The sequence below is a fragment of the Meles meles genome, chromosome 3, assembly GCF_922984935.1.
Source record: "Meles meles chromosome 3, mMelMel3.1 paternal haplotype, whole genome shotgun sequence".
In the NCBI taxonomy this organism is placed as follows: domain Eukaryota; kingdom Metazoa; phylum Chordata; class Mammalia; order Carnivora; family Mustelidae; genus Meles; species Meles meles.
This window is the reverse complement of record NC_060068.1, coordinates 134,181,940-134,206,994: the sequence shown is the minus strand read 5'-3', so window position 1 is coordinate 134,206,994 and position 25,055 is coordinate 134,181,940. Positions and strand designations below refer to the sequence as shown.

Here is a 25,055-nt window from a genome sequence, read left to right as displayed (position 1 = left end):
ATTAACTTTGTCCTTTAAAATATCCTTGACTGATATGGAATGAGATAGTCTCTGAAACCTGCCTGATTGCTAGTGTCTATCTGGTTGAAAGATACCAAATAACTCATTAAAAATTATGGAGGACGCATGAACCTACAGGATGTAACAGAGTGGAACTTCGAGAGAAAGGGAGGGAGTGACGGAATTAAATCTACTCTCAAGGCTCAAGGCAAAAAGATCTCTTTTCTTAACAGTAAGACAAAAGCAGACACTTCTCAATGCTCAGATATGTATGCTAAACTCACTCAGATCTTTGGAAACTAAACTCAGCTTCTGTTTCCTGAACTGTGACACATGTTCAACATAAAAGCTCATCAGTGACCTGAACCTTGGTCCTCCCTCTGTGGATCAGGAAACCTTTGATGACTCTAGATGGTGTCACTGGTATTTAACGGGGACTCTCCATGTATGTGTTCCCACTGGCTATTTTAAGTAGCAGCGAGCCAAAACATACAGAATTGCCATGTCTGCTCTCTACCAATGAGACCATGACACATGGATGAGAAAACTGGGAGCAAAAAAAAAAAAAAAAAAAGCATATTAGTCAACAGCTCAGATTCTAGGGTGAGAGAGTCCTGAGTTTGAACTCCAAATCCATCACTTACCAGTTTGCAACCTCAGATAAGTCACTAGATCAGAGGAAAGAGTTGTGAGCCTATTATATTCCAGGCATTATTCTATGGAAAGGCAACAATGAACAAGACAGATAAATTGTTTGTTCACCAAAAACTGAGCACTTATCAAAGGGTAAAAGGGGTTTTCAGACAGTGACTAAGCAATGAAAGCAAATTTCTGAATGTGAAAAGTTCCAAGAAGAGAATAAGATGGGAATGGAGTGATACCTAGGTGGGAGTTATTTTTGATTGGGTGATTAAGGCAGGTATCTCTGAGGAGGTGATGTTTTTAACTGAAATCTAAGTAAAAGAAGTAGCCAGCTACTCAATGAAGCCGCAGAAGAGTTTCCAAGGCCAGAATAGCAAAGGCAAAGGTCCTGAGGCAGAAATGAGTTTGGTGTATCCGAGGAAGAGAAATGAAAGAAAATAAGATAGGCCAATGCGCTTGTGTGGAGCAAAGTAAACAAGGGAAAGAGCAGTGGAAAAATATGATTATCCACGCAAAACACTTTGTACGGTATCTCATAAATAATAAAAACTCTGGAAGTTACAACTTAAAAAGTGAAAGAACATCAGTGTATCTTTTGTTGGTAAGTCTCACTAAGTAGAGGCATCCCCAGAAGCAATATCCACTGGCAACACTGATCTTACACCAAACACTTTTAAACATCTATCCTTTCACGTATTTTACATTTCTTCAATAGCGACTGTACTTAATGTAGAAATTTATTTCCTCTAAGTGCAGAGCTACCACTCATCAAATCGTGTTCATAAGGATTCCTTCTCAGTGATGCATATTTTCTGCCACGGCCCAACATAAGGCTCATGCCAAGATACATATTTGCCCAATAAGCCATAATGGTTTAATATATCAGGTTGAAAATCCACCATTTGTATTTACCATGTTATGCGAATTAATCTGTATTCTGAAACTATCATTAGAGCTGCTTTCAGTATAATTAATCAGCGTGCTGTATCTTGAAATTATTCTGTATGAAGAGAGTGATTGCAGCTCGGGCCCCTAGCATTCTGTTGGTAAAGAATTTAATTGCAAGATGTGCTGTTTGTCAAAACAGTGTAACGGGGGTAGGGGACAGTGGAGAGAAATAAAAAGGATACAAATATTTCTTTCTTTATTTAAGTGCTTTTAAAAGCAGACTGAAACTGCAGAGGTAGGAGATGTATTTTAAGAATTCTCTGATGATCTCTTATAATATATTGATTCAGAGCCTCTGTAGGCTTTTGAGTAAATAACAAGGATTCTCCAAAATTTATAGAATTCACCAAAAACAAGAGCAGAGAGTGCCTTTTACTGTCATTTCCTGTGCCATCATTTTTAAAAGAACACCTCTTTGGTGGGGATTTGGGATGGTAACCTCGTGGTTTCTTCTCGTATTTCCTATCCCCACTCCAAGTGACTAGTAAGTGAAGGAGGTTGGTTTGTCTCCTCCGATAAACGCGAGATAAGCATGAATTTGGAGCTGGCGGTTCTCTCGGCTCAGAAGACTCTGCGGGCGCTTCTCAGGATGGTTTATTCTTATCCTTTGGCTCAGAGCTTAAATATCACCTCCTCAAAAGTTTTCCCTGGTCACCCACTTTAAATTAGGCTCCTATCCCCAATCCCACATGTGTTCTCTCTTATATTATTAATATTCTTTATAGTAATAATGAAAAGTTTTGATGATTTGTAATTACTAATCTGTACACATCGTAGCAGCTGATGGCACCTATAACCTGCACATCCGTGTTCTGTCCCGTGTGGGCCGTACCTGGACAGACAACAAGGCTCTAGGGGACAGCAGAGACACAAAACAAAAGGAGCCCCTGTCCCCAAGTCACTTTATGTACGAGACTTATGTTCACCCACCAAGAACACCTGCCTTGTACCTTGATGTGAACAAGAAATGACCTGTGGTGTGGGAGCCATTATATTCTTTGTTCTATGTATTACAGCAGCTAGTATTATCCTAACAAATAGACCCCAACTAGAATAGAAACTTCATTAGGACAAACACCCTGTCTTTATTGTTCCTGGCAATATGTTCACTACTTGCCACATCAATAAATTCTACTGAGTGCATGCACGCATGAATGAAGGAATATATCTTAAATTTACACTCATCCACAGTCATGCAGCTAACATTTATACATGAATATAGATTTGTAGCCTATGGACAAATTTCTGTTGAAGAGATAAGATGAATTTGGAAATTTATACCTTACTTCACATTCCCCAGGTACTATGGCATCTACCTCAGATGACAGCTTGTACCTGATTCTTGTTCCCTCCCTCACCATCCTCATTCTGCCAGCCCCAACAAGGAAAGCTATTGATAAGGATTTAAATCTTCACCTGGAATTGTCTGGCTCCTGTCAGTTAAAAACCAGAACCACGACATGGTTTTAACACAGTCCTTTGACATTAGCATCTTTTTAGTGTCAAGAGGAAGAAACGGGCTCATTTAATCACAGTGAATTTCTCCCTGTCATGAGCTGTTTCTGTCCTAGCTTACCCCAGCTTTCCCTCTTCCTCCCCACTTCCTCAAACCCACCAGAACTGCATGAAGCCTGTATCTACTGTTGTATTTAAGCAATTTTGTTACCCTAGCCACAGCCTGGATTTCAAAAGAAAACATCCATCATAAATTAAGAAGAAGGAGGAAAAAAAAAAAAAAAGACTATACCAGATTTTCTACAAGGTTTATTCCATAATGCCTTAAAGTATGGACACAGCCGAGCTCTGCGGAAAGTGATTAATTTCTTGAAAACGTTAAGGTCACACTAATTGACATGACCTGTGTAATTAAGTAGTCTCTGTTTACACACCAGAAGCTCAGCTGCTGTGAGGCTGAGTTTGCTTGACAGAATGTCTTTACATGTCAAGAGATCAACAACCTTTCTTATGTCCTCCTCAGTCACCTACACAGGCCCCTGATTGCTGTTCAGAGGAGACACGCTCTGGCGTGGCTGTATGAAGTTCAGGGTGGCCTGGTGAGCATACAAAATGAGATGAGAGAAAAGCGGCAGCCACGAGTGTTGGAGAGAGCCCACTTAATAGTCAGGAGAGCACGTTTTCGATCAGATGTCTCTAGGTCTTAAGTTTTCAATATAACTGAGAAAAGCCACATTGAGATGTCAAGGATAGACCAGAGTTTTCTGATGCCAAAAAGACACTTTCTTATTCCTCCTTAAAGGTGCTCACAACAGAAAACCTCATTCTTACTGGGGCACTATGAGAGGAATTATGGAAGCTGTGTGTCTTCTTCACAGGTAACCTTCAACCAGTGTCTCCATGACACATTGCTTGCAGCCAGGGGAGCTGCAGGGGAGGCTAATTTTCCCCTTCTTGGGCAAGTCCTAAGATTTGGGAACTTCAGTATGGTTTCTTCTAGAGTCTCTGAGATGTCAGAGGTCACTTTACTCATGCTTCATCTATATGATGGGTCTTTCTTGCTCTGGAGAAGTGGCCCAAGTCTCCATAGGTTAAGTAAAGCTAGAGCCATCTTCTGAGAAATAGCTTCTTTTTCTAAGGTTCATACAAGCAAAAAATTGGCCAACACTGTAGCTCTGCTCAGAAACAATGCTCATGTTCTTTTATTTCCCTGCAACTCCACTCTGCCTGATGAACTTCGGTGGCATTCCAATAGTTTTCATGCAGATAGTAGCTTCAGGCTTGTTATAGGGCAAACACCTCTCCATGGCTTTCCTGAGGTTCTAGCACATATTCATGGAGAGTCACTCTGGCTCTCAGATGTTGAGAGACCTCCTTATTTTCCCACAATAAGTGTCTCCCTACAGATTCTGGTCAGCTTCTTTACTGTTCCACATTAGATAACATCTGAGTCAGATGGTTGGGTCGAATCACTGCCTCTTCACTACCTAGTAGATGTGTGACTTTGAGAAAATTGCTTAATTCCTCTAAGCCTCAGTTTCTCATGTGTAAATTTAACAAATGTAATATTTGGAAAAAAAACAAATATAATATTTGTACATTCCTAACAGGGACATTGTAAAGATAAAATGATAATTCATGTAAAATACTTAGCATGATATCTCTCACATAATAAGTGCCTAATAAATGTTAGCTTCATCATTATCACCGTCATGGCCAATGTCCTCAGATGTATGTCAAGGCACATGTATGGGCACGTATATTTATATACACCTACGTGGAACACACTGAATGTAGACACAGATATAAACAGTCATCTCCCCAGCCCCAACATAAATGGAAATAGACCAAGATAGGGAACATGGAAAGAGAAGGCAACTTCTGATGGAAGCACAAAAAAAGAAAAGAAAGGTGATGACAATGGACTTTGGGGTTCAATAAGTTGAAATTCCTGGAAGTTTCCAACTGGCAGCTGGAGAGCTAGGTCTGGATTTGGATGTCAGGTCTCAGGGAACCTGACTCAGGAGTTCTGAGTGTCCAAACAGTGGTTAATATGCTGAGAATGAAGAAGATATTTAAAAGAGCCCTACAAAGTGGGAAAAGATCTGGATCTCAAAAGAAAACTTAGGGAATTTCAATATATACAGGAGAGGAAACAAATAGCATCCCTTTAAGAAGGCTGAGAATGGGTGAATGTTGTTGTGGAATCCAAGGAAAAGATGGGTTCAAGAAGGATGGGATGGCTACCAGCATGAGATGATGCAGAGAAATATACAGGACCATAATATTAATGAAAAAAACACCACTGGGGAAAACAAAGAAAGGTTTGGTAAGGATATTTGAGGTGCTATTTTAACCTTATTGAGGAAATTCACCCATTCCCCAATTGCATAAACATCTACATGCCTGCATGCATAAGACCACGTGCTAATTGTGGAAAAATGATAATTAATTAAATGTGCACCAAAACAAAAAACAAAAAAACCCTGAGTCAATGTTCTTTCTGCCATAGGCTCCCTCTATCCTCTCCCAGAAAGTGACGACGGGCTGATGGGGACAAATCAGCTTAAATCTGAGATCCAGTAAGGAATTTGTCCTTGCTGATGGACAGAGCTCTTCTTCCACTCAAAAATTAACTCTGTAGTGGCCAAGGTTGCTGCCCCTATTTAGAGAAGTCTACCTACTTTAGGATGGTTGGAGACCCACAGGGAAGAACACATGTATTTGAAGGACATATGGACCTTGGGTCAGGCAGTTCTCATGCTTAATAAAAAAAGAGCACTCTTTGGGACTGTAGCACTGTCACCAGGAAGAGACTGTCAGAAATCATTAGGTATAAGACTAGACCAATGACGCTCAAGTAGGGGTAATTTTGCATCCCCACCCCAACCAGGGAACATTACAAATGTCTGGAGACATTTTGGGTTGTCATGATTAGGCTAAGGGCTGAGGGAATTTCTCTCCTGGCCTCTACGGGTACAGGCCAGTGACGAATTATTAAACATACTACAGTGTGTAGGACAAATTCGCCCTTCCACATACGACAAAGGATGGTCTAGTCTAAAATGGCACTTGCGCCTCGATTGAGAAACCCTGTACTGAAGTACTGACCCAGTTTTTGTGTATTACAAGTACGTTCCCCAAAAGCTAACATTTCTATTTATTATTTGCAAATTAGTTATGCATACAAATGTTATCATTTGTATGTTGTGAAAATAAGAAAAATCATAATTTTTGTTCCATTTTAGAGCTGAGGAAACTGAGGCTTTCCAGAAATTCAATTCGTGCCCCCCATTTCAGTAGGCTTTCTACTAAATGAAGGACAACTATCTGCAAAAATAAAGCTTTCTAAATACTGTCAAAAATAACAGACTGAGTTGGTTTTTCATCTCCTATGAGAGCTACACCTCTATAATTTAAGGCTTTCAGACATTTCACTAACAAGTCCATTGAGGGAAGTCTCCAGAATTCTTAGACAAATACTCTTTGATCCCCAATGTCGCCAAAGTCCACCTCTAAGTCTGCTGCCCTGAGAAGCAGGGCAAAGTGGATCCTGATATTCATAAGGCATGACACTTGTCTATTGGACATGTTTATTAGACATGAATTGGTTCATGCCTGGATATGCCTTGTTCCTAACCCAAGCTTGGTCAAGGGAGATATATGGCTCATCCTAAGACAAAAACAAGCTGCAAAACACTTTATAGTGAAACCCAACCTCATATTGCAGGACACGGAGCAACACACTGGGGCATCACATGTGTCATTTAGCAGCAAAGCCAACTCCATCTCAACGCACACAAAAAAGTCCTGTGTGGGAAGGAGATTACCCAAGTCTTCCAACTTGGGGTCAGTAACTAGTCAGGAGATACATTTTCCAGGAAACTAGGAATTCAGGGATTCTCTCTACTCATCTCTGTCAGGACAATAGGTGGTGAGGCCAAAATGATTTTACAAAAGTGCTATAGGTTCTTGGGAGAAATGTCTTCTTTCTACTGAATTTGTTCTCTCGTGAGATCAATGCCTCTCACCTCTTAAAAAATGTCATCTTGGAGACAAAGAGATCTTGACATCTGAACATCAGTATCCAGAATCATCCCATAACTTTTCCCCCATCAGAGGGGGAAGTTTTTCAAGATCCTCTCAGAGACCATACATTTCAATCTATACTTAAAGCTAACTGGCTGTACCTATACTTTCAACACCAGCCTGTTTTCACTGAAAGACCATATGGGTGAATATATGCGTCATGACTCTGATATATTGCACAACAACCTACGTTGACCATGCAAATGAGTTGCCCATAAAATGAGATGGAAAGCAACACAAGTCTAGAACTTGCTCTTCAAAGCACGGTCTGTGGCATTGGCATCGCTTGGGAGCTTGTTAAAAATGGAGAGTTTCAGGCCCACCAGAGACCTCAATTAGCAGTTTAACAAGATCCCTGGGGGGTTCTTGACACTTTCGATTTTGAGACGTGCCAGTATCTAGAACTTAGCAACCTTTCCTAAAACCTAACTACCATTTTGTGTTTTCAAAATTAACACTTTGCTTTCACATCTTCTTCTGTCACTAAATGTGTAATTACATGAGGCAAACACGCCCCTTATGCTTTGAATGGTGGCTGATCTGACTGGTGCTTGAGGACTTTCACACGGGCTGTCCAAGGACATTGCTGACACAGAACTGAGGTTCACCCTGTCACACTCTAGATGTGCCCTGCTGCATCAGGGGGTCTGTTTTTAATAGACAATTACTAGAGACAACTTCCAAAATTGGGAGAGGAGAACAGAGAGAAAGGAAGGAAGAAGAGGACATAATTCTAGAAAGTACATCATTTCTATGTACTTTACTTAACCTGCAGTGGTTTAAGCCTGTGAGTCCATTCAAGAAGCCAAACTGGGCTCTGAGGACATCATTGCCTCAATCAATGACCGCAGGTGGTTCAGTCCTGACTCTTCCCTAATAAAAACAACTCCTAGAGTGCAGAGACCTGGGGGACCAGGAGCCTCACCTGCTCCTCACCTCTGGGGAAATAACTAGACTCTGTATCTTCCTCTGCCTAAGACTTTTTGTACTCTCTCCTGATATTCATGCCATTATCGAGATTTAAGAAAGACAAGACAAACCCACCTGGAATCTCCGCATATCACGTGGGTTTCCCGCATTCTTTAGGCAATTTTGGTTACATTTGAGGAAAAATTTCAAGAAGAACCTGTGAAGAAACAAATCATCATGGTTAGCTTTTCCGTCCTGACACAGAAGGGGAAAAAATAGTAAGTCGCATCTAGGTTATGCATTCTGTTCTCCACATATTTTCTGAAATGTTTAGGAAGGTGCTAGATCCAATATTTTATTTGGAGCTTTAGCCTTTGTTTTGCATCTGAGCTGGACTTTCTCTATGAAGGAAACACTCTCAGTGCTGCCAACAGATCTCACAAAAGAATTAAGCCCCCAAGGAAGTATTTTTACTTAGAGGGAAGGTCTTCACCATAATTTAAGGTAGGTTCCAATTGGGGATAATTGCCTGAGAATTACTCATGGTTCCAACAACATGTAATTTAAGCCCCATAAATTCACAAATGATGAACCGGCAAAATGCATGTTAGATGAATATAAGGAGATGGTAAACACTTTTTATTTTAGTACCTCCAAATTAAATACCTTAATTAGTAGTACCCACAAGAAGTAGATAAGAGTCACATACTGACTGAAGTTCTTTGACTTCTCAAATATTTCCTGCATGTTTTTCTTATATTGCCTTCTGTAGACAAAAGCTACTCGTGACTGAATAAGAACTTTGTTGCCACCTTGGTACCTGAATTCGTTCTAAAGTGAGATCCATGTGTTTTACTTGCTAGAGTGACCCAAAGTCCCAATTTGCCAGGAATGAACCTGGTTTACACCGGCTATATTAGGGGACGTATTAATAGTGTCGACTTTAACTCTGAAAAGTGCCCCATCATGGGTGATAAATTATATGCCCACCTTATAGCTTTCTGAGTTATTTCTTTTTTTAAAAGATTTATTTATTTATTTATTTTGTGTGTGAGGGAGAGAGGGCATTGGGGCACATGAACACATACGTTGGGGGGAGGGGAAAAGGGAGAGAGAAACTCAAGCAGACTCCTGGCTGAGCAAGGAGCTTCACATGGGACTCACTCTCAGGACTCTGAGATCATGACTGGAGCTGAAACCAAAAGACTGATGCTTAACTGACTGAGCCACCCAGGCACCCTCTGAATTATTTCTTATGTTGTAGTTGTTAAAGTCCGTCACAGAAAGACAGCAGATATGAAAGATGTGCTATTAGGACATTCATGCTGACAATCTACTCGTTCTCGACTGGCCCATGTTTGGGGAAAGAAGCATTTTAAAAACCACCCTGAGGGGCGCCTGAGTGGCTCAGTCAGTTAAGCAGCTGCCTTTATCCAAGGTCATAGGCCCAGGGTCTTGGGATCAAGCCCCACATCAGGCTCCCCGCTCCGGTGGGAAGTTAGCCTCTCCCTCCCCATCTGCCTCTCCCTCTACTCATGCTCTCTCTTCCTCCCCCTCTCTTTCAAATAAATAAAATTTTAAGAAATAAAATAAAAATTAAAAACCACCCTGAGTTCTCCATTCCCTTTTACTTTTAGGCCTATGCCTATCAGGCCCACATATTTTCCAAAAAATATCAGAACACATTAAAATACTGGGCAGTTAAATTCTTGTAGGGATTTTCTTTTCTTCACCTTTCTCCCATTCAAGCCTGCTCTGGAGTATAAAATTCCCACCTCGATACACGTAATCTGTAAAGAACTATCACGCCATGATGCCTCAGTCTGAATTTAGCTCTGAGCACAGAGTCTATTAAGCAAATAACACAGGGATCTTCAGAAATGAGAACACAGTACAAAGTTGCACTGAGTTTAACCGATTTCTGAATACTGAACTGAGCATGGTCCCAGAAGAATCTCTCTCCTCCCTGGTCCCTGAGAGAGGAGAATGTGGTGTGGGAGTAACTCTGAAGAGAGACAATAACTTTGTCAAACAAAAGAACATTTTATTTTATTTTTTTTAAGATTTCATTTATTTATTTGACAGAGAGATCACAAGTAGGCAGAGAGGCAGGCAGAGAGAGAGAGAGAGAGAGAGAGAAGCAGGCTCCCTGCTGAGCAGAGAGCCCCATGCGGGACTCGATCCCAGGACCCTGAGATCATGACCTGAGCTGAAGGCAGCGGCTTAACCCACTGAGCCACCCAGGTGCCCCCAAAAGAACATTTTAAAAAGTAAACATCTTGGGGCGCCTGGGTGGTTCAACTGGTTAGGCGTCTGCCTTCGGCTCAGGTTATGATCTCAGGGTCCTGGGATGGAGCCCCACGTCAGGATCCCTGGAGCTCAGCAGGAAGTCTACTTGACCCCTCTCTCTCTGCCCCTGCTCATACTCTCTCTCTCTCTCTCTCTCCCATAAATAAAATCTTTAAAAAATATATATAATGTAAACATTTACCTAAAATGACTCTTTTTCAACATCATGTACCATTCAACCACCCATCAACAAAGGCAGGCCTCTGAATAATCATTTGACTTTACTTTCAGGTTCTCTCCACAGAGGCCAAAGTTCATCAACATTCCGTACAAGAGAAATGACTCACGGGACACGACTGAAGCCCAAATTTGTAAAATGGAATCCATTCTGCCAGTACGAAGAATAACACTGTGCTTCCCTGGGGCCATCAGCTGGTCCTGACTCATGTCCCCTTTCAATAGAGCAGACTTGGGAAGGGAAAGAGGTTTGAGGAGGAGTCACAACCCCAAGTGCCTCTGTATTGTCCTTTCCTCTGAGCTCTCAGAAGGCCAATGCTGGGTGGCCCTGTGATCACAAATAGCTTTCAGAAGCTAAGGTGGTGAAACCCAAGGATAGTGGGTCTTCCATCTTACTGGGGTTCAAGCCAAAGACACCTGAAACATGAAAACTGGCTGTTTCTTTCAAGTAAAGCCAGTTGGAAGGGCATTTTTAAAAGCCATGCCAACCCTCAGGAGACTCTTTGTCACTAAAGTGACAGTGAGAATCTGTAACCCACAGCCTTTAGAAATACCCAGGATGGGGTTCATATCCCAACTTTGACTTGTGTGATTTTGGATAAGTAGCTGAAGTTTTCTCTGCACCCCTTCTCTGTAAACTTACAGTGACCGTCTCTACCTTATAAGGTGATTGCAAGCATGAGCTGCGAGACTGCCTGGCATCGGTAAGCACGGTGACTGTGGCAGCAATAACATTGGCTCCCATGTATTATGTGCTTAACCTGTGCTCAGCATAGCACTAGGAACTTCAAATACATTTTCCCTAGCTAATCCCTCTAAGTAATCTCTGGTATTAATCCCGTTTTACGGATGAAGAAACTGAGGTTCAGAGACCTTAAGTAACTTGCCCAAAGCTTAGGAACTCCAAGCCTAGAATCCAAATTTGGTCAGAGCCTGTGCTCTTAACCGCTAAGCTACAGTAGTTTTAGTAATAATAGAAGTAGTGCAGTACTGATATTAGTACTAACGGTACCATTGAGAGTCATGGTACCACAATGGCATTTATACTAATAAGTGTGTGTAAGTGTAACCGTAGAGATAAGAATAATTTTGGTATTACAGTTCCCTACCAGTAGCGTAAATACTGTGGAGGGAGACATCATGGACATCCTCCCTCCAGGGGCCCCCACCCCCAGTTCCTCAGAGTTGATAATACAGCCGCGGGGGTGTGTTGAAGACATTTGAGCCCAGACCTGACAGCCAGATTCAGGCTGGGTTAGAAGGAGCTGTCAGCACACCCTCTGGCATCTTCAAGTCAGACAACTGCTAGCCACCATGAGGGGAGCCATCTGGTGCCAAAATGGATTTTGAAAGACAAGCAAACAGGACACTAGCTCTGCCAGAGAGAAACAGAATCAAGGGAGCAGGGGATCTTCTGCCTTAACGATGAGCAGGGGCGCGGCGCCTGTCACCAGCCCATCGTTAGCACAAAAGCTATGCTGGGCACACCCCAGATCCCTGTTACCCTAAGCTGCCCTGTCACTTGGCATGCTGGCAGAAGCTCCTGCCCGCCCTCTCGACAGTGGATTGCTTGCTGAATTGAAGGCCTGACCATCTGTCACAAGGAAGAGACGGCATCAACGGGCGCCTGGGGCCTCACACAAGCCCTTATGTGGCAAAGACACTCTGAAGGGCCCGTTCTTTTGGGGAGAGCCAGCCTTACCCCAGGGGGAGTGTCAGGAATTCTTTCAAAGTTTCCCCTAAGTAGATGCCAAATGCCTGACCCTTTCGGATCACACTTCCTTAAAGGAACCAAGAGAAGTTAGAAGTAGGAGTTAAAAATATCCCCACTGAGAGACAGAGTTAGACATGGCACACACATTTGGGGGATGATTTATCAGGCTGTTTTTAAGGCATTTTTAAACGGAGGACCCACACATGTCTGCTGACCTATGGAGAGGATCTCAGATTCCGAGGGGGTTTTCAACAAAGCAGAGGTTATTGTAACTCAAAACCTCACTTTTGTCTCATGAATTACCACATTTTGTGTGGCGGGTGTGTTTGATAAAGTGTTGTCAGGAGAAAGAGTGTGGCAGCCTTCTCCCGACCGTGGGAAACGGACCGGAGGCAGGACAAAGCCCCTATTGACCCTGTGGAGTTCCAAGGAGTTCCAGAAACTCCAGGAAACAGCCCAACCAGAACCAAACTCCAGTCTTTTTCAGGGATGGAAGAGGTGGGGCAAGAAACCCAACACCTTTCTGTTAACTTTCAATATGAATAATATCTTCTGTTCATACGGTGTGTTATGGGATTCAAAGCACTTCTATCTCGAGGGACTCACTAAATGCTCCACAGAAGTCCTATAAATGAGGCATGCCAGGAATTATCAACCTATTTAAAAGGCAAGAAAACTAAGACTCAACAAAATTAAGATATTTATCTACAGTCAAAACTAAACTCATACCCTATATTGGTCAAAGGACTTCTTACAGTATAAGGTTTTTTCCATGAATTACAAGATTTTACAAGTGACCTGAACCGTCACTTAATATAACTTTTTCACCATACATATGAGAAAATTGAGAGATCAGGAAATGTGATAATAGCCACAGTTATAATAGTTATGATAGCTAGAACTACAATCCACATGTCTTGGCTTCTAGTTGTATGATTTTGTTTCAAGAGAATGTCAGGTTTCCAAAAGCCAACCCAATAAGGGCTCAACATATGAGTTATTATTGTGCTTTCAGTCTACTACCTCAATTAGGGAAGTGACAGTCTTAAAACTCAAAGTGACATCCTATTAAAAGTTGTGTCTAGGTTCATCAATCAGGCTAATGTAGGACATTAGCCCATCATTGAACATTAACTGAACCAAACACACACATTTGTAGAACAAAATTGTTTATTCAATGGTTTACTTGTATCACATGTTACCAACTGATAGTCAGTATATTGAGTATCCTTCCATTTGACTAGCACAATACTGGATACCAAAGTTACCTCTAGGCTCCCCCAAAAGGAAAATTCATTGATTAGCCAACAGAACCTACTCTAGCTGTATGAAGATGTAAAATAACAACAAATAAAAATCATCTCTGTATACCCAGCACATGACACAGAATTCAGAACCCAGTTCTGAATACTGAGTTTTCAGTTAATCTGTTCAGCTAAACAGAAGCCAGAACCTCCAAGGGGGTAGAAATGAGAACTTTCTACTATAAAGATGGCAATAGAGAATGCTGAGAAAGAACTTGGATTGGAGATAAGATAAGCCTGGGTAAATTTCTGCAGTTCCCTGAATCTCAGCGGCCTTATTAAAACATCAGGATAACAATACTTCTCTCCAGCACTACTGCGTGGCATTCATCATAATCCTAACTTTATTGTTCAATTAATTATATGACTTTAGATAAATTACTTAACTTCTCTGAGTCTCAAATTTTGCATCTGTAAAATGGGAAAAATAACAGAACCCACTTTAGAAAGTCATTGAGAATAAAATAACATACGTGAAATGTTTAAATTGTACCCAGCATAGAAAAAGGGATCATTATTTATTTCTGGCAACTGCTCACTACCCAGCACTAAGAATGTTCAGATTTTCAGATACAAAAAGGATTCTTCTCTCTTGAAATGTTAAGGTTAAGAAAAGAAGCAAAGACCTATGTGACCGACAAGAACTATAGGTTTCATTGAATGACCTACAAAAAGGAAAAAGAAGAAACCAAGGAGAGACAATAATGACTAGAGCAGCTTTACCCAAAGGCCAAGACACATAAAGGAGGGAGGTAGCTGCTTAAATCATGGAGGACTCTGGCTAGTCAGAACTGAAGGGCGCACACCGTAAAACCGACCATTAGGCAACAGCTTGTACATCATTAAATATTATGCAAAGCATTGCAGTAGATCTAGGGTGAGCAGGTTGAGTTTTTACCTCCCTACCCAAATTCTGAAAAAAAATTACGTTTGGATGTTTCAGCGGCTGTCCTAATGTCTAGGCTGGAAAAGAAAAGCATCAAGGCACACCTAAACCCAGACATAAAACCCCCATTTTCAGTCTTAAGGCTCCCCAAAAGTTCCTCTGACTTATGCCCACAGATGGTTATGTGGCAGATAATCTTTCCCAAATATATTCAGGACATGGAGGCTCACTCTGCCCCTGCACAGGAAACAGCTGTGTGGAAACAACTGTGGGATCCTTTCTGTGTGAAGTTCAGCTTGCTCCCACACACACTGACTGGAGGGTAGAAAGGGAAATGCCTCACAAATCAAAGGGCCATTTTGGAGATGTCCTTTCCATAGACTGTCCCATCATCATCGCTTCGACAACACAGCATAGAACTGCCTGCCTTCATGACCAAACCTACCGCCCAGATACAACCAAGGAGGACTTTCCAGGAGTACAAGTATTCTTTCAAATTGAAAATGTTTAACCAGAAAACAGCTGTTGCTACCCAGACCTCTCATGCTGCCAGGGGCTGTTTCAGAAACACCATCACTACTCCATAGTCATCTTCCGTGGAGAGGTAAACAAGAGTCCCATGGCTATAGCCATGAAAAACAGATCTCTCTTGAAAACAAGGAAGCCAAAACAGCTAGAAAGAAAAAAAAAAAAACCTGTATTTTCAACATCAACACTTTTGAGTTCCTGGTACACAGAAGAAGTTATAGAGTACAGTTCATCCATGTGAAAATATGATACCCATAAGTCTGCCAAAATCCCAAGGATGCCACAAGGGCGGGCTGAGGAGGCCAAACCCATGTAAGGGCAAAGGTTTCTTACCACCGGGCTCACCTCCTTTCCTTTTCTGATATTAAAATGCACTATTGGGAGAGGATCTGCCTTGACTCAAACCCCTGCAGGTCTGTTTGAGAAGCAAGAAAGGAAAAAAGAGAGAAATATGATGACGGAGGGGATTCTTTGCGGACGAAGCAAATTCTCTTCTCTCTCCCCACAGTGGAAGGTGGAGTGGTACCAAGTTGTGGCACTATCTTGGGGATCCCAAGGGGAGAGCATGTGGCTACCCGTATTACTGGCCACTGACTTCAAGGAGTTTACTTTTCCCCTGGCCATGATCCCTCAGATCTTGGGCATTTCTGGAAAGTGTCCTCAGCCTGAAAGGACGAACACGATCAACTTGTAAAGCATTCGTTACCTCAGAGTTTGGCCTTGATGGAAGAACATAATTAGCAGCAAGAATTTACCCCCCCCCCAAAAAAAAGATGTTGGAATAGAATAGCAGCAGACCCAAGAAATTAAAAATAGCTTTAAGAAAAAGGATTCACGGCAAATGGGTCTCCTCATGCTAGAAGTCAAATATGAAAGCTAGGAAAATGCATCAGGATAGTGAGAAGGGAAAGAGGGGGGACAAATAACCAATGGCCAATAGGGAAACAATAAATTGCAATTCTTTAGAAATGACACAGGGAAAGGGGCGGCAGCTTAATAACCTACTGCTGGAAGGTTTGACTGGAAATTAAGTGAGAAATTATGGCACATCCAAGGAGTTGTAAGCTTGGGAGTGGTAGAGAAGGTATTCATCTTCAGGGATACTCTTATACAAAGATTACTACTCAAGTGCCAAGTGTTTCTTGCCAAAAATGTATTAAGGTACAAACACTGGACCTTGGCAGACATTTGGAGTCATCCTCATAGACTGATCCACAGCAGGAATGAGGCAGAAAACAAACTCAAGTGTATGTTTGTCCTTCTCAGGGCTGGGGACAGACTAAGGTCATAAACGGCTTTCATTACAAGGAAAATGATCGCCAAGGAATCACCCAGCACAGAACTCCTGCAGACCAAGGGACGGCATGTAAGACAGGCGTCAGGTGTGGGAATCCTGGGTCACTAGTACAAATACTCCTCCAGGCTGGAAAAGAGGCAAATGCAAGTGGCAACGTTGCTTTAATAACAATGACGCACTCTGAAAAGCTAAGCATAAAAAGTGAGATAGGAGTCTCAATGCCTCGACTTAGTCGTTATTCCAGCAAACACATGAACAAATGATGTGGAGTCCCTGTTCTGAGTGCTTTACATGTATTAATTCATGATGACCCTACGAAGTACTAATTCTATTCTCATCTCAATGATCCTGAGATACTGAAATAAAATACTTGGGTAATTTGCCCAAGATTCCCTAGCTCTAGTAAGTGGTAGAGCTTGGATTTGAATGTACACAGTTTGGCTTCAAAGCCCACATCCATTAAACTATAGCCCTTTGTATTTATTCACATTATATTACAGCCGTACAGATCATTGGCCATATATGACTATACTCTTAGTATCATTTCCAGATTCATTCAAAATTAGAGATAAAGTCAGCATAAAAATGCCTCATGTTGTCACTAGACTATTCCCAATTATAAATTTTAATGTTTCAATTTTGCTCATGACCACTCTTGCCTATTTCGAATGCATTTGAACTATAATGAAGACCTAGTCCGTGGACAGATCTGGTAATAGAGCCAAACCAAATCAGGACAGCGATGGCTAAAGCAAAACCAATATAATCTGGGTCTCTTGGGAGGAGTCAATGACATTTCAAGAGTTTATTTATACATTATGTAGATACCAGTGTCATAAGTCATTATCTTTGAATGTCTTTTTTGCAGACAGAAAGCCACAGGTTGAAAATCAAAGGCTTGTGACATCCCTCTATTTAACACCTAACGTGTTTAAAATTTTAAAGCAGATACATTTAGAATCTCATGTTAGAATTTCACTTTTCCTCCTGAGTCCTCAAAGGTTTCAATATGAGTGTGCCCTGTGGAGGTGATAGACGTCAGAGAGAGATCAAAAAGTTCAAATTCATAGTAACTGAAGCATGTGGGATTTTTCTGGACACTCAATCTTTCTTCAAGATGTTATGAAGTATGAGCATTCAGTGTCATTCACTTAGCCGACCAACAGATATTCCTTGAGCCTAACGTGTAGCAGTTTTCCCTTCCTACCAGTTGTATCGAGATCACAATTACTCTGGTTCAAGTTTTCCTCCAAAAGGAAAATAGAACAGGAGGAAAGCACTTAAAATCAAACTTCCAGGAAAACTTTTGACTGTGAGGATGATGGAGTATTTGAGCATTTGCCAAGAAAGGCTGAATACCCATGAATCTCTCAAAGTTCCTACAGATGGCAAGATTCTTCCTTTCCAGACACACTGGCCCCCCTTACCTGCCAGCACTCTTTGCGTCAGTCCCATTGAGCTCCATCCGATACCCTGAACATAAAGTTTCCTTCCTGCCTTCACCACAAGCTGCATTCCTGGGTCTGAAATGCCTTCCCTACTTCCACACTGTCTCAGCTTCCTATAATTCTACTTATCCTCCCAGATGCTGCTAACATGCCCTGAGCCCATGAAACCTTTCCAAATACCCCAGCTAGAATTAACCACTTTCTCCTCCACTCTGTTACAGCTCTTGTCACAACTGGTCTTCACATCTCGTACTCCAGTTACTTAAGTAATCATGTGACTCTCCATGACACTACAGACCCTTTTAGAGTGACATTCTGTTCCCCACAGCACCTAGTATGGCTGGTATGCAGAAAACAGAATATTGAACATCTGACTTCAATTGTCTGTAAATATTAATGGCAGTAATTTTTAATTATAGCACAAAGATTCTTCTTTTGATTTTTTCCTATATTTTCTGAATTTTTGTAAGTAGGATTACTTTAAGAAAAATAAACAACTTTCTTGTTATAAAATTGAAGTAAGTATCATTCAGCACAGAACCTAGGGAAAGTTGCTCCCATACTGTGATGGATAAATTAAGAACTAAAAATGAATGTCTTTGCCAAAGTCTTTATTCTCTAGATTTGCCAGTTAATTCAAATGAGAATAGTTAAGAGCTATCCATCTCACACTTTATAAAATGTAGATCATTTATTAGTTGTACATATGCATAATTCATAGAAGACTATCAACTGGGCAGATTCCACACCACTGATGTCCTCAATTTCCTACTCAAAAAAATTCCCAACATCAAAGTTTAAAATATTATCTCTAAGTTAAACTTGCCATTGTTCTTAAAACACTTAAGCATAACCCAAAGGGACAAAAGGACATGTAACTAATAATATGAAATGGATCTCTTCTCTCTAAAATTCTACATATCCTTCTGATGACTTTGTTGAAATCCCAGTGATCAAAGCTCTTGATGGTTTGCTATTTCTTGGTTCAGCCTACTTCCTTAAGTCATCCATTTATTCATTCAGTAACGTTCATTCAGTAAGTATTTACTAAGTCCCTACTATGTGCTAAGCAGAGGCCCAGAGACAACTTTGTCCCTGCCCTTATGGAAGCTCACCAAAGTATACTTCCTAGGTCACCGGCATCAGAATTATCTGGGAAACTTGCCTGGTGGCAGTAAGTTAGGGGGTAAGATATTCAAATAATTTTCATGTACATTGGACCTTGAGAATTAATACTTACTTTAATTTTAAAAAATAAACAGTAATGTCAATACCATGTAATAAATGCAGTTGATAGTGTTAAGCATCAGAAATAGTGAACTGCAGAAAAGAGATAAACATCTTGGGGTGCCTGGGTAGCTCAGTGGGTTAAGCCTCTGCCTTCAGCTTCAGGTCATGATCTCAGGGTCCGAGGATCAAGCCCCACATCAAGCTCCCTGCTTAGCAGGGAGCCTGCTTCTCCCTCTCCTCCCTGCTTGTTCTCTATCTCTGTCTCTCTCTTTCAAATAAATAAAACCTTAAAAGAAAAATCTAATCGTGTGTCACTAAAAGTAGGCACAGAAACATGTTAAATCACCTCTGAGTAAAAAGAAAAATTAATTTCCTCACCCATCCTACCTCATTCTCAGCACAAGCCACAGAAAAGAAAGGAGTTTCTGGTTGCCAGAGTAAACTGATATTTGACAAATTTTTGCTTCAAAGAAAAGAAACAAGCTCACTTTTCTACCAAAAAGATAAAAAATAAAAATGAAAAAAGCCATCTTCTGAAAGGCTGTGTCCCAAGAGAAAAAGCATAGTCCTGCTAAAGATGAAAACTCTTTTTGAAACCTGCTGAAATCATCAGCACCCTGTCAAAAATCCACTCCATTTGTCTGCTCACTTTTCGGGACACGCCTCCCCTGGTCCCAATCTCAGCATCACAAGGTGCTGCCTCCCATCCTCTGTGCTCACACACTATCGGGGATAACAAATTTAATTTGAGCAATGGCTTTCATAGAAAAAAAATCACCACGTTCCTACACATCATGCAAGCCAAGTTCAGACAAAAACAAGTGACTCCTTAATTTGGATTTAAAGCTCAGGATCAGTCTCCAAATAAAAATGACCAGTGAGCATCATACCCACAGAGCACAGACAATAATCTCATGAGCTCCAAATTATTTCAGTTTATATTATAATGATCCAATAAGTCTGCATGTTCTAGTCCATAAAAATATAAGAAGAAATTTATCATTTTAAAATCATAATGCAAAATGGAGTCTGACACTTTATTAAGCACTATTTATCATGATATCATAAGGATGCTGATGGAAAATGAAACTAAAGCAATATTGTAGACGAACAATGACACAATTTGGTCTTCCTGGGGGTGCTTTGTAGTCGCAGGTCATACCCCCTTGCCCTCCCTACCATGTGTCACTCTTTAACAGCTTAAATCAGAAACATTGGAAACAAAACTCCAAAAAAGCTTTTATCATGAACATTGGTCAAAAACTTAATAAAACAAAGAATACTAGAATGGGATGAGACCTTAGAAATTTTCTAGAGCAGATATTCTTAACCTAGAGTCCATGGATGGTCTACTAGGGTTTGAACCTGAACACCTGAACATTGTATCCAAATTTTTTGCACACACTTTTCTGCAGAATGGGCCCATTCTGAGAGTTTTCACAGGTTGCAGAAGGAGCCTGTGAGTTGACTGCCCAGAATCCATCCTTCCCCATTTTCATAACTGCCTTCTATCGTCCTTTTGGAAAACTTCCTCCCCCTCACTCAAGAGTCCTTATACTGAGGCAGCACAAGCTCATTCCAAGCCTGGACAGGAGCGGTGTTTGTCATCCAGGTCTGGCCCCTCCCAGCATCACATCCCCCAGCTGTGCCATGGCTCTAGAGATGGGCATGTGACCTAAGTCCAGCCAATCAGGCCCAATCGAAGCAAGTCACAGGATACTTGTCTGAGGGGCTAAAAACCAGTTGAGGCCTGGGCTACTCGAGTTGAGCCCAGAAAGATAGAAGGCTGGGTTGCTTATAAACTCTACGAGATGAATCTGCAATAGAATGCACCCCAGGGTATCAGGCAATTCCCTCCAAAAAAGGTGGAAACGTGAAGAGGGAGCTGCTGACACAATGATGGAGCTGAGAAGGGAGCAGAAGGGAGGGTCCCAAAATGGTGTGTGTAAAAGAGAAAGAATATTCCATCTGCCGAGCCCTGGTAACGTTAGGCTATACAACCTCAACATCCTATGGCTTCCCCCTTAGTCACTAACATATAGATATACCTACACATACACATATATGTGCACACACCACCTTGTCTGCAATGGACAGCCTTGGCTATTCTCCAGCCAGCTGAGTGACATGGAGAGCATGAGGACAGTTTTCCCAGAGCCTCCCACTTCAAGAGAAGCTGGAAACCCAGAATGCTAAGGGTGAAACTAGCCAATCTTCCTGGCGATGTAAGGGTCAGACAAAACAAATCTGGAAAAGGGGGACCCAGTTTGCTGGAAAAAGGGGTCCCAGTTTGCATCTCTCATTCTAAACTGTAATCACCAAAGGAACAGCAACTCATTTGTCTGTGAAGCCAGGGCGGGGACTTCTTTGTGTCCATCTTTGAGTTAAAAAAAAAAAAAAATTATAGTAAAAGAAGAACCCTGCTTCTCCATTCAATGGGCCTTCTCTCATTAAAATAACAAAAGTACTTCTTGCTTTTAAAGCCCTGTCATGTTTTCTTTTGTTTTGTTATTTCTGAGAATCCTTGTCACCTGAAATCCAGATGGGGTCAAGCTGGATTTTTCTCCCAGACCTTGGGCAGCTGACACGTGGGTGAAGGGAGACGTAGGGAAAAGTGTCTGCAGCTGGAGGCAAAAGTGAAGGCGGCACATATTCACCAGCATGAGGCTGTCCGCAGACAGTGAAGACAGACACAGGGAACACCTCCCATGCCCTCCTCTTCACAGCTGGATTTCCCAGGGCACTTAATTCAATCAGAAGCAGTGAGGGTTAGTAGCATTTTACAACCAATTAAGCATGCGGGAAACAAAACACCTGACTTGGTGCCTTCCTCCCGGCTTCTGAAGAGTCTGGGGCCTCAAAAGTCAGCAGTTTGGAACTTCCTCCATGAAAGAAGACACCATCAACCCAGTATAAACAACTCTTACCCCTTCTTACATTTACTGGGAGGACCCTTGAATCTGGTCAGGCCTCATTGGCATAAGAATCACTCCATTTTCACATAAGAGGATCCATTTCATAACAGAGAGCAAGACTGTACCATTGGGCTCACTGCTTATCCTTGGACGCAGTTAGAAATTAAACTGTATTAGAGCAGGCTTCCGATGAAAAAGAGATATCCAGTCTTCTCTAAATCAATAGCCCCCCAAAAAACAAAAACAGAACAAACACAGGCTACAGTTTTAAAACCATGCTTCACTTAGAAAATATTTACTTTCTTTTATTCAATTAATCTTCAAGAAACCCTTGAAGGATGTGGTAGGGGTGGGTAAAGTCACCCCCATTTGACTACTGAGGTTCAAAGAGGTCAAGTGGCATGGCCAAAGCCATCCAGCTGATTAGCGGCAGCCTCTGTTCCAATTTCTAAGCTCTCCAGCAATGGGGGCTTCCTCTCACTTCCAAAAACATGCCCAGCTCTTCCCCACCCTAGCCCTGAAAGGATCTGGCCTTAGTTCTTTCTCATCTTTTAGGTCTCCCACAGACATCCCCTCCCCAGGGATGCCTTCTCTGCATTCTACCTCAATGGACCCCCTCCACTCCCCATCACTTTTTACCCAGAACCTGACAGCACTCGGCATCTGATAATCAAATATTTGCTAAATGAATGGACGAGTAAGTGTAAGGATTCCTGAGGGATTCCCGATTTGCTGATTTTTTTACTTTTAATAATGACTTAAGGGACAGGATTTTCTCCCTAACATTTCTAGCCAGATCCTCTTGTAGAGTGACAGATAAACATAAATCTGGTCCCCGAAATATTTAAGCACCCACCTTGAGTTGAATTGAGACTATGATGGGACCTCCCTGCCCAAAACAAGCACACTTGGTCTTTAGCATCTTTCCTAGTTGACTCAAAGCTAGATTGTTAAGGATGGAAAGAAGACCCACACCACAAGGGAAAGAGAAATAAAATGGTGATAAATGACTTGTTTCCCACTAAAGCAAAAGGACAGTTATGCTGAGAAGAAGCTGCAGGTGGCTATGAAAGGTGTAGGAGAGGTCCCTGGGTCTTCCCCCTGAGTTTTCATCTGTCACTCCAGGCTCTGCTGCTGACGGCAGCCATGTGAAACCTGATACAATTCTCCCACCCCCAACTGGGGCCATGAGCTGTGGAGAAAGAGCACTGGGTCTGCTGGGACTTCAGTCTACTTCCAGATCCATTTCCCTGAACCCAGAGCATATTTTGAGTCTAATTTTAATAAAGAAGGCTCTTTCCTTACAAAGATAATGACGATGATAAATTGTCCTCAAAGGGAACCACAGCCTGGGAAAATAGGAGATTGCATGTATTTTTCCTTGAACTATGGATAGGATCAAGTTTGAGTGCAAGCTCTAATGTGATGATTCTTAACCAAGATGACTCAGGGTACAAGTTTCCTTCTGACCATGGTTGACTTTCTTTTTAAGAGGAATACTGCTCCCAAGTAGCCTAGTTGAATCCAACCTAGTTGAATCCTAACCAAGTGTTAGGCTTTAGAAGAAGAGTAATGAGTAAAAGCATAGCTACTGTTTATTGAGTAGTTACTATGCACCACATACGGTGTTTGGTGCCTGCTTTGTTTTAATCCTCACTGTAGCCCTACAATCCCCCCCAACAACCATCCACCCTCCACCGCCACCCAGTTCACCAAGGAAGAAAACAGCTGAACCACAGAGAGATTAGGTAACTTGCCTACCAACAGACAAGTCACCACAAGCATAGATAAGATTTAAATGCAGTCTCCCTAGGCAGCTTGTGTTCTGAGAGCGAAAACAAGGCTCTCTAGGAACCCAGGCTCTCTGTGCAGCTGGGAGGTACACCAACTGATACGCTCTGGCACTTTCTGGATTGTTCTCAGTCCTTAGACATTGTGTGCTAAAATCTGTGCACGTGCCTCTCCATTTTAAAAAGAAAATTTAAAGCTTCCTTCCACTTCTGTAGCACACCTTTCCTTCACGATCTGTACTGAACCTACCCCTGCGACTTTCTTTCTCCCAGGCTGCCTCCCAGCTCCCATGACCACCACACTGGACCACTTTTCCTTCCCCTCCACACTGTCTCTGCTTTGCCAACTCTACATCTTTGCACATGCCTCAGCTCTCTCCTAGCCTGATTCCTCTTTCCTTCTCCCATCCTTCTTATCGAAACAACTACTCAACAGTCAAGACCAAGTTCAAATATCCCATGTACTGGGACACCACCCTGGTGTTCCAAATATCCCTAAACCTCTCCTCTATTTCCTCACCATAATTATCATGTTGCAAACAATCAACTTTTGTTTCTCTGTTGCCCTAACACAAGTTTCTGCTCATAAATTTTTGTTAAGATTAAAGTCCTAAAGTCTGAAATTTCACCAACATTCCAAGTATAATCTTTTTTTTTTTTTTTTTTTGGTGCTATCAGTCGTTGTACCAGAATCCTGCACTGGGCTATTTATACTCCTGAATTGCTCACATTTCTTCCCTTAGGAACTAAATGTAAAAGCAAGTATAAGTGCTTCTGTGCCTCGAATAAGACAGTCCATTCACCAACAGTCTCATGGCACTACACTAAACATGGAGAGTGTAAAAAAAAATCCATTTAACTACGATTTCTTGCTTTTTTGCTAGAAAGCTTTATAAGTTGCTTCTCGGTCTCACCTAGTGGAAGGGTCACTGCTTTAGCTGGGATTGTGACAAGCCTCCGCAGAATTAGAGTACTTTATTATCACATTAGTACTGGAAAAAGTCACATAATTAACAGAATTTATCCTCATTTACTCTGTAAAAGCACTAATATTCAATCTCTTTGCCTCTGTTTAATTACTTCCCTTAACACAACTTTTTTTTTCCAAGTTGACCCTTCCTGGGCTCATCTACAGAAATGTGTTAAAACTTTTTCTCCCTCTCCTCCATTTAAGACGCTAGACTTTATTCACTCGAATAAGCATAAAAGGCACACCAGGGTCTGTCATAGTTCACACAATGCTTTTGAATTAGCAACCGTAACGGTGTCATACTTTTGTGGAGATCCTCTGTTCAGACTAAGTGATGACAGGCACCAGAATTGCTGTTAATTGTAATATGACTCTGGCATCACACTCTGTGCTATCTAGTGGTA

The 25,055-nt window shown here is 41.7% G+C and overlaps 1 protein-coding gene across 6 annotated transcripts in view; it reads right to left on the bottom strand.

Moving 5' to 3' along the window:
• EBF1 (EBF transcription factor 1) overlaps window positions 1–25,055 on the bottom strand; it is a 387,643-nt gene that overhangs the window by 133,105 nt on the left and 229,483 nt on the right. For all 6 annotated transcript variants that reach the window (XM_046001039.1, XM_046001042.1, XM_046001043.1 and 3 more), the window contains exon 7: window positions 8,179–8,260. In XM_046001039.1, the coding sequence (XP_045856995.1) occupies window positions 8,179–8,260 (82 nt within the window). The remainder of the gene's footprint in view (window positions 1–8,178; window positions 8,261–25,055) is intronic.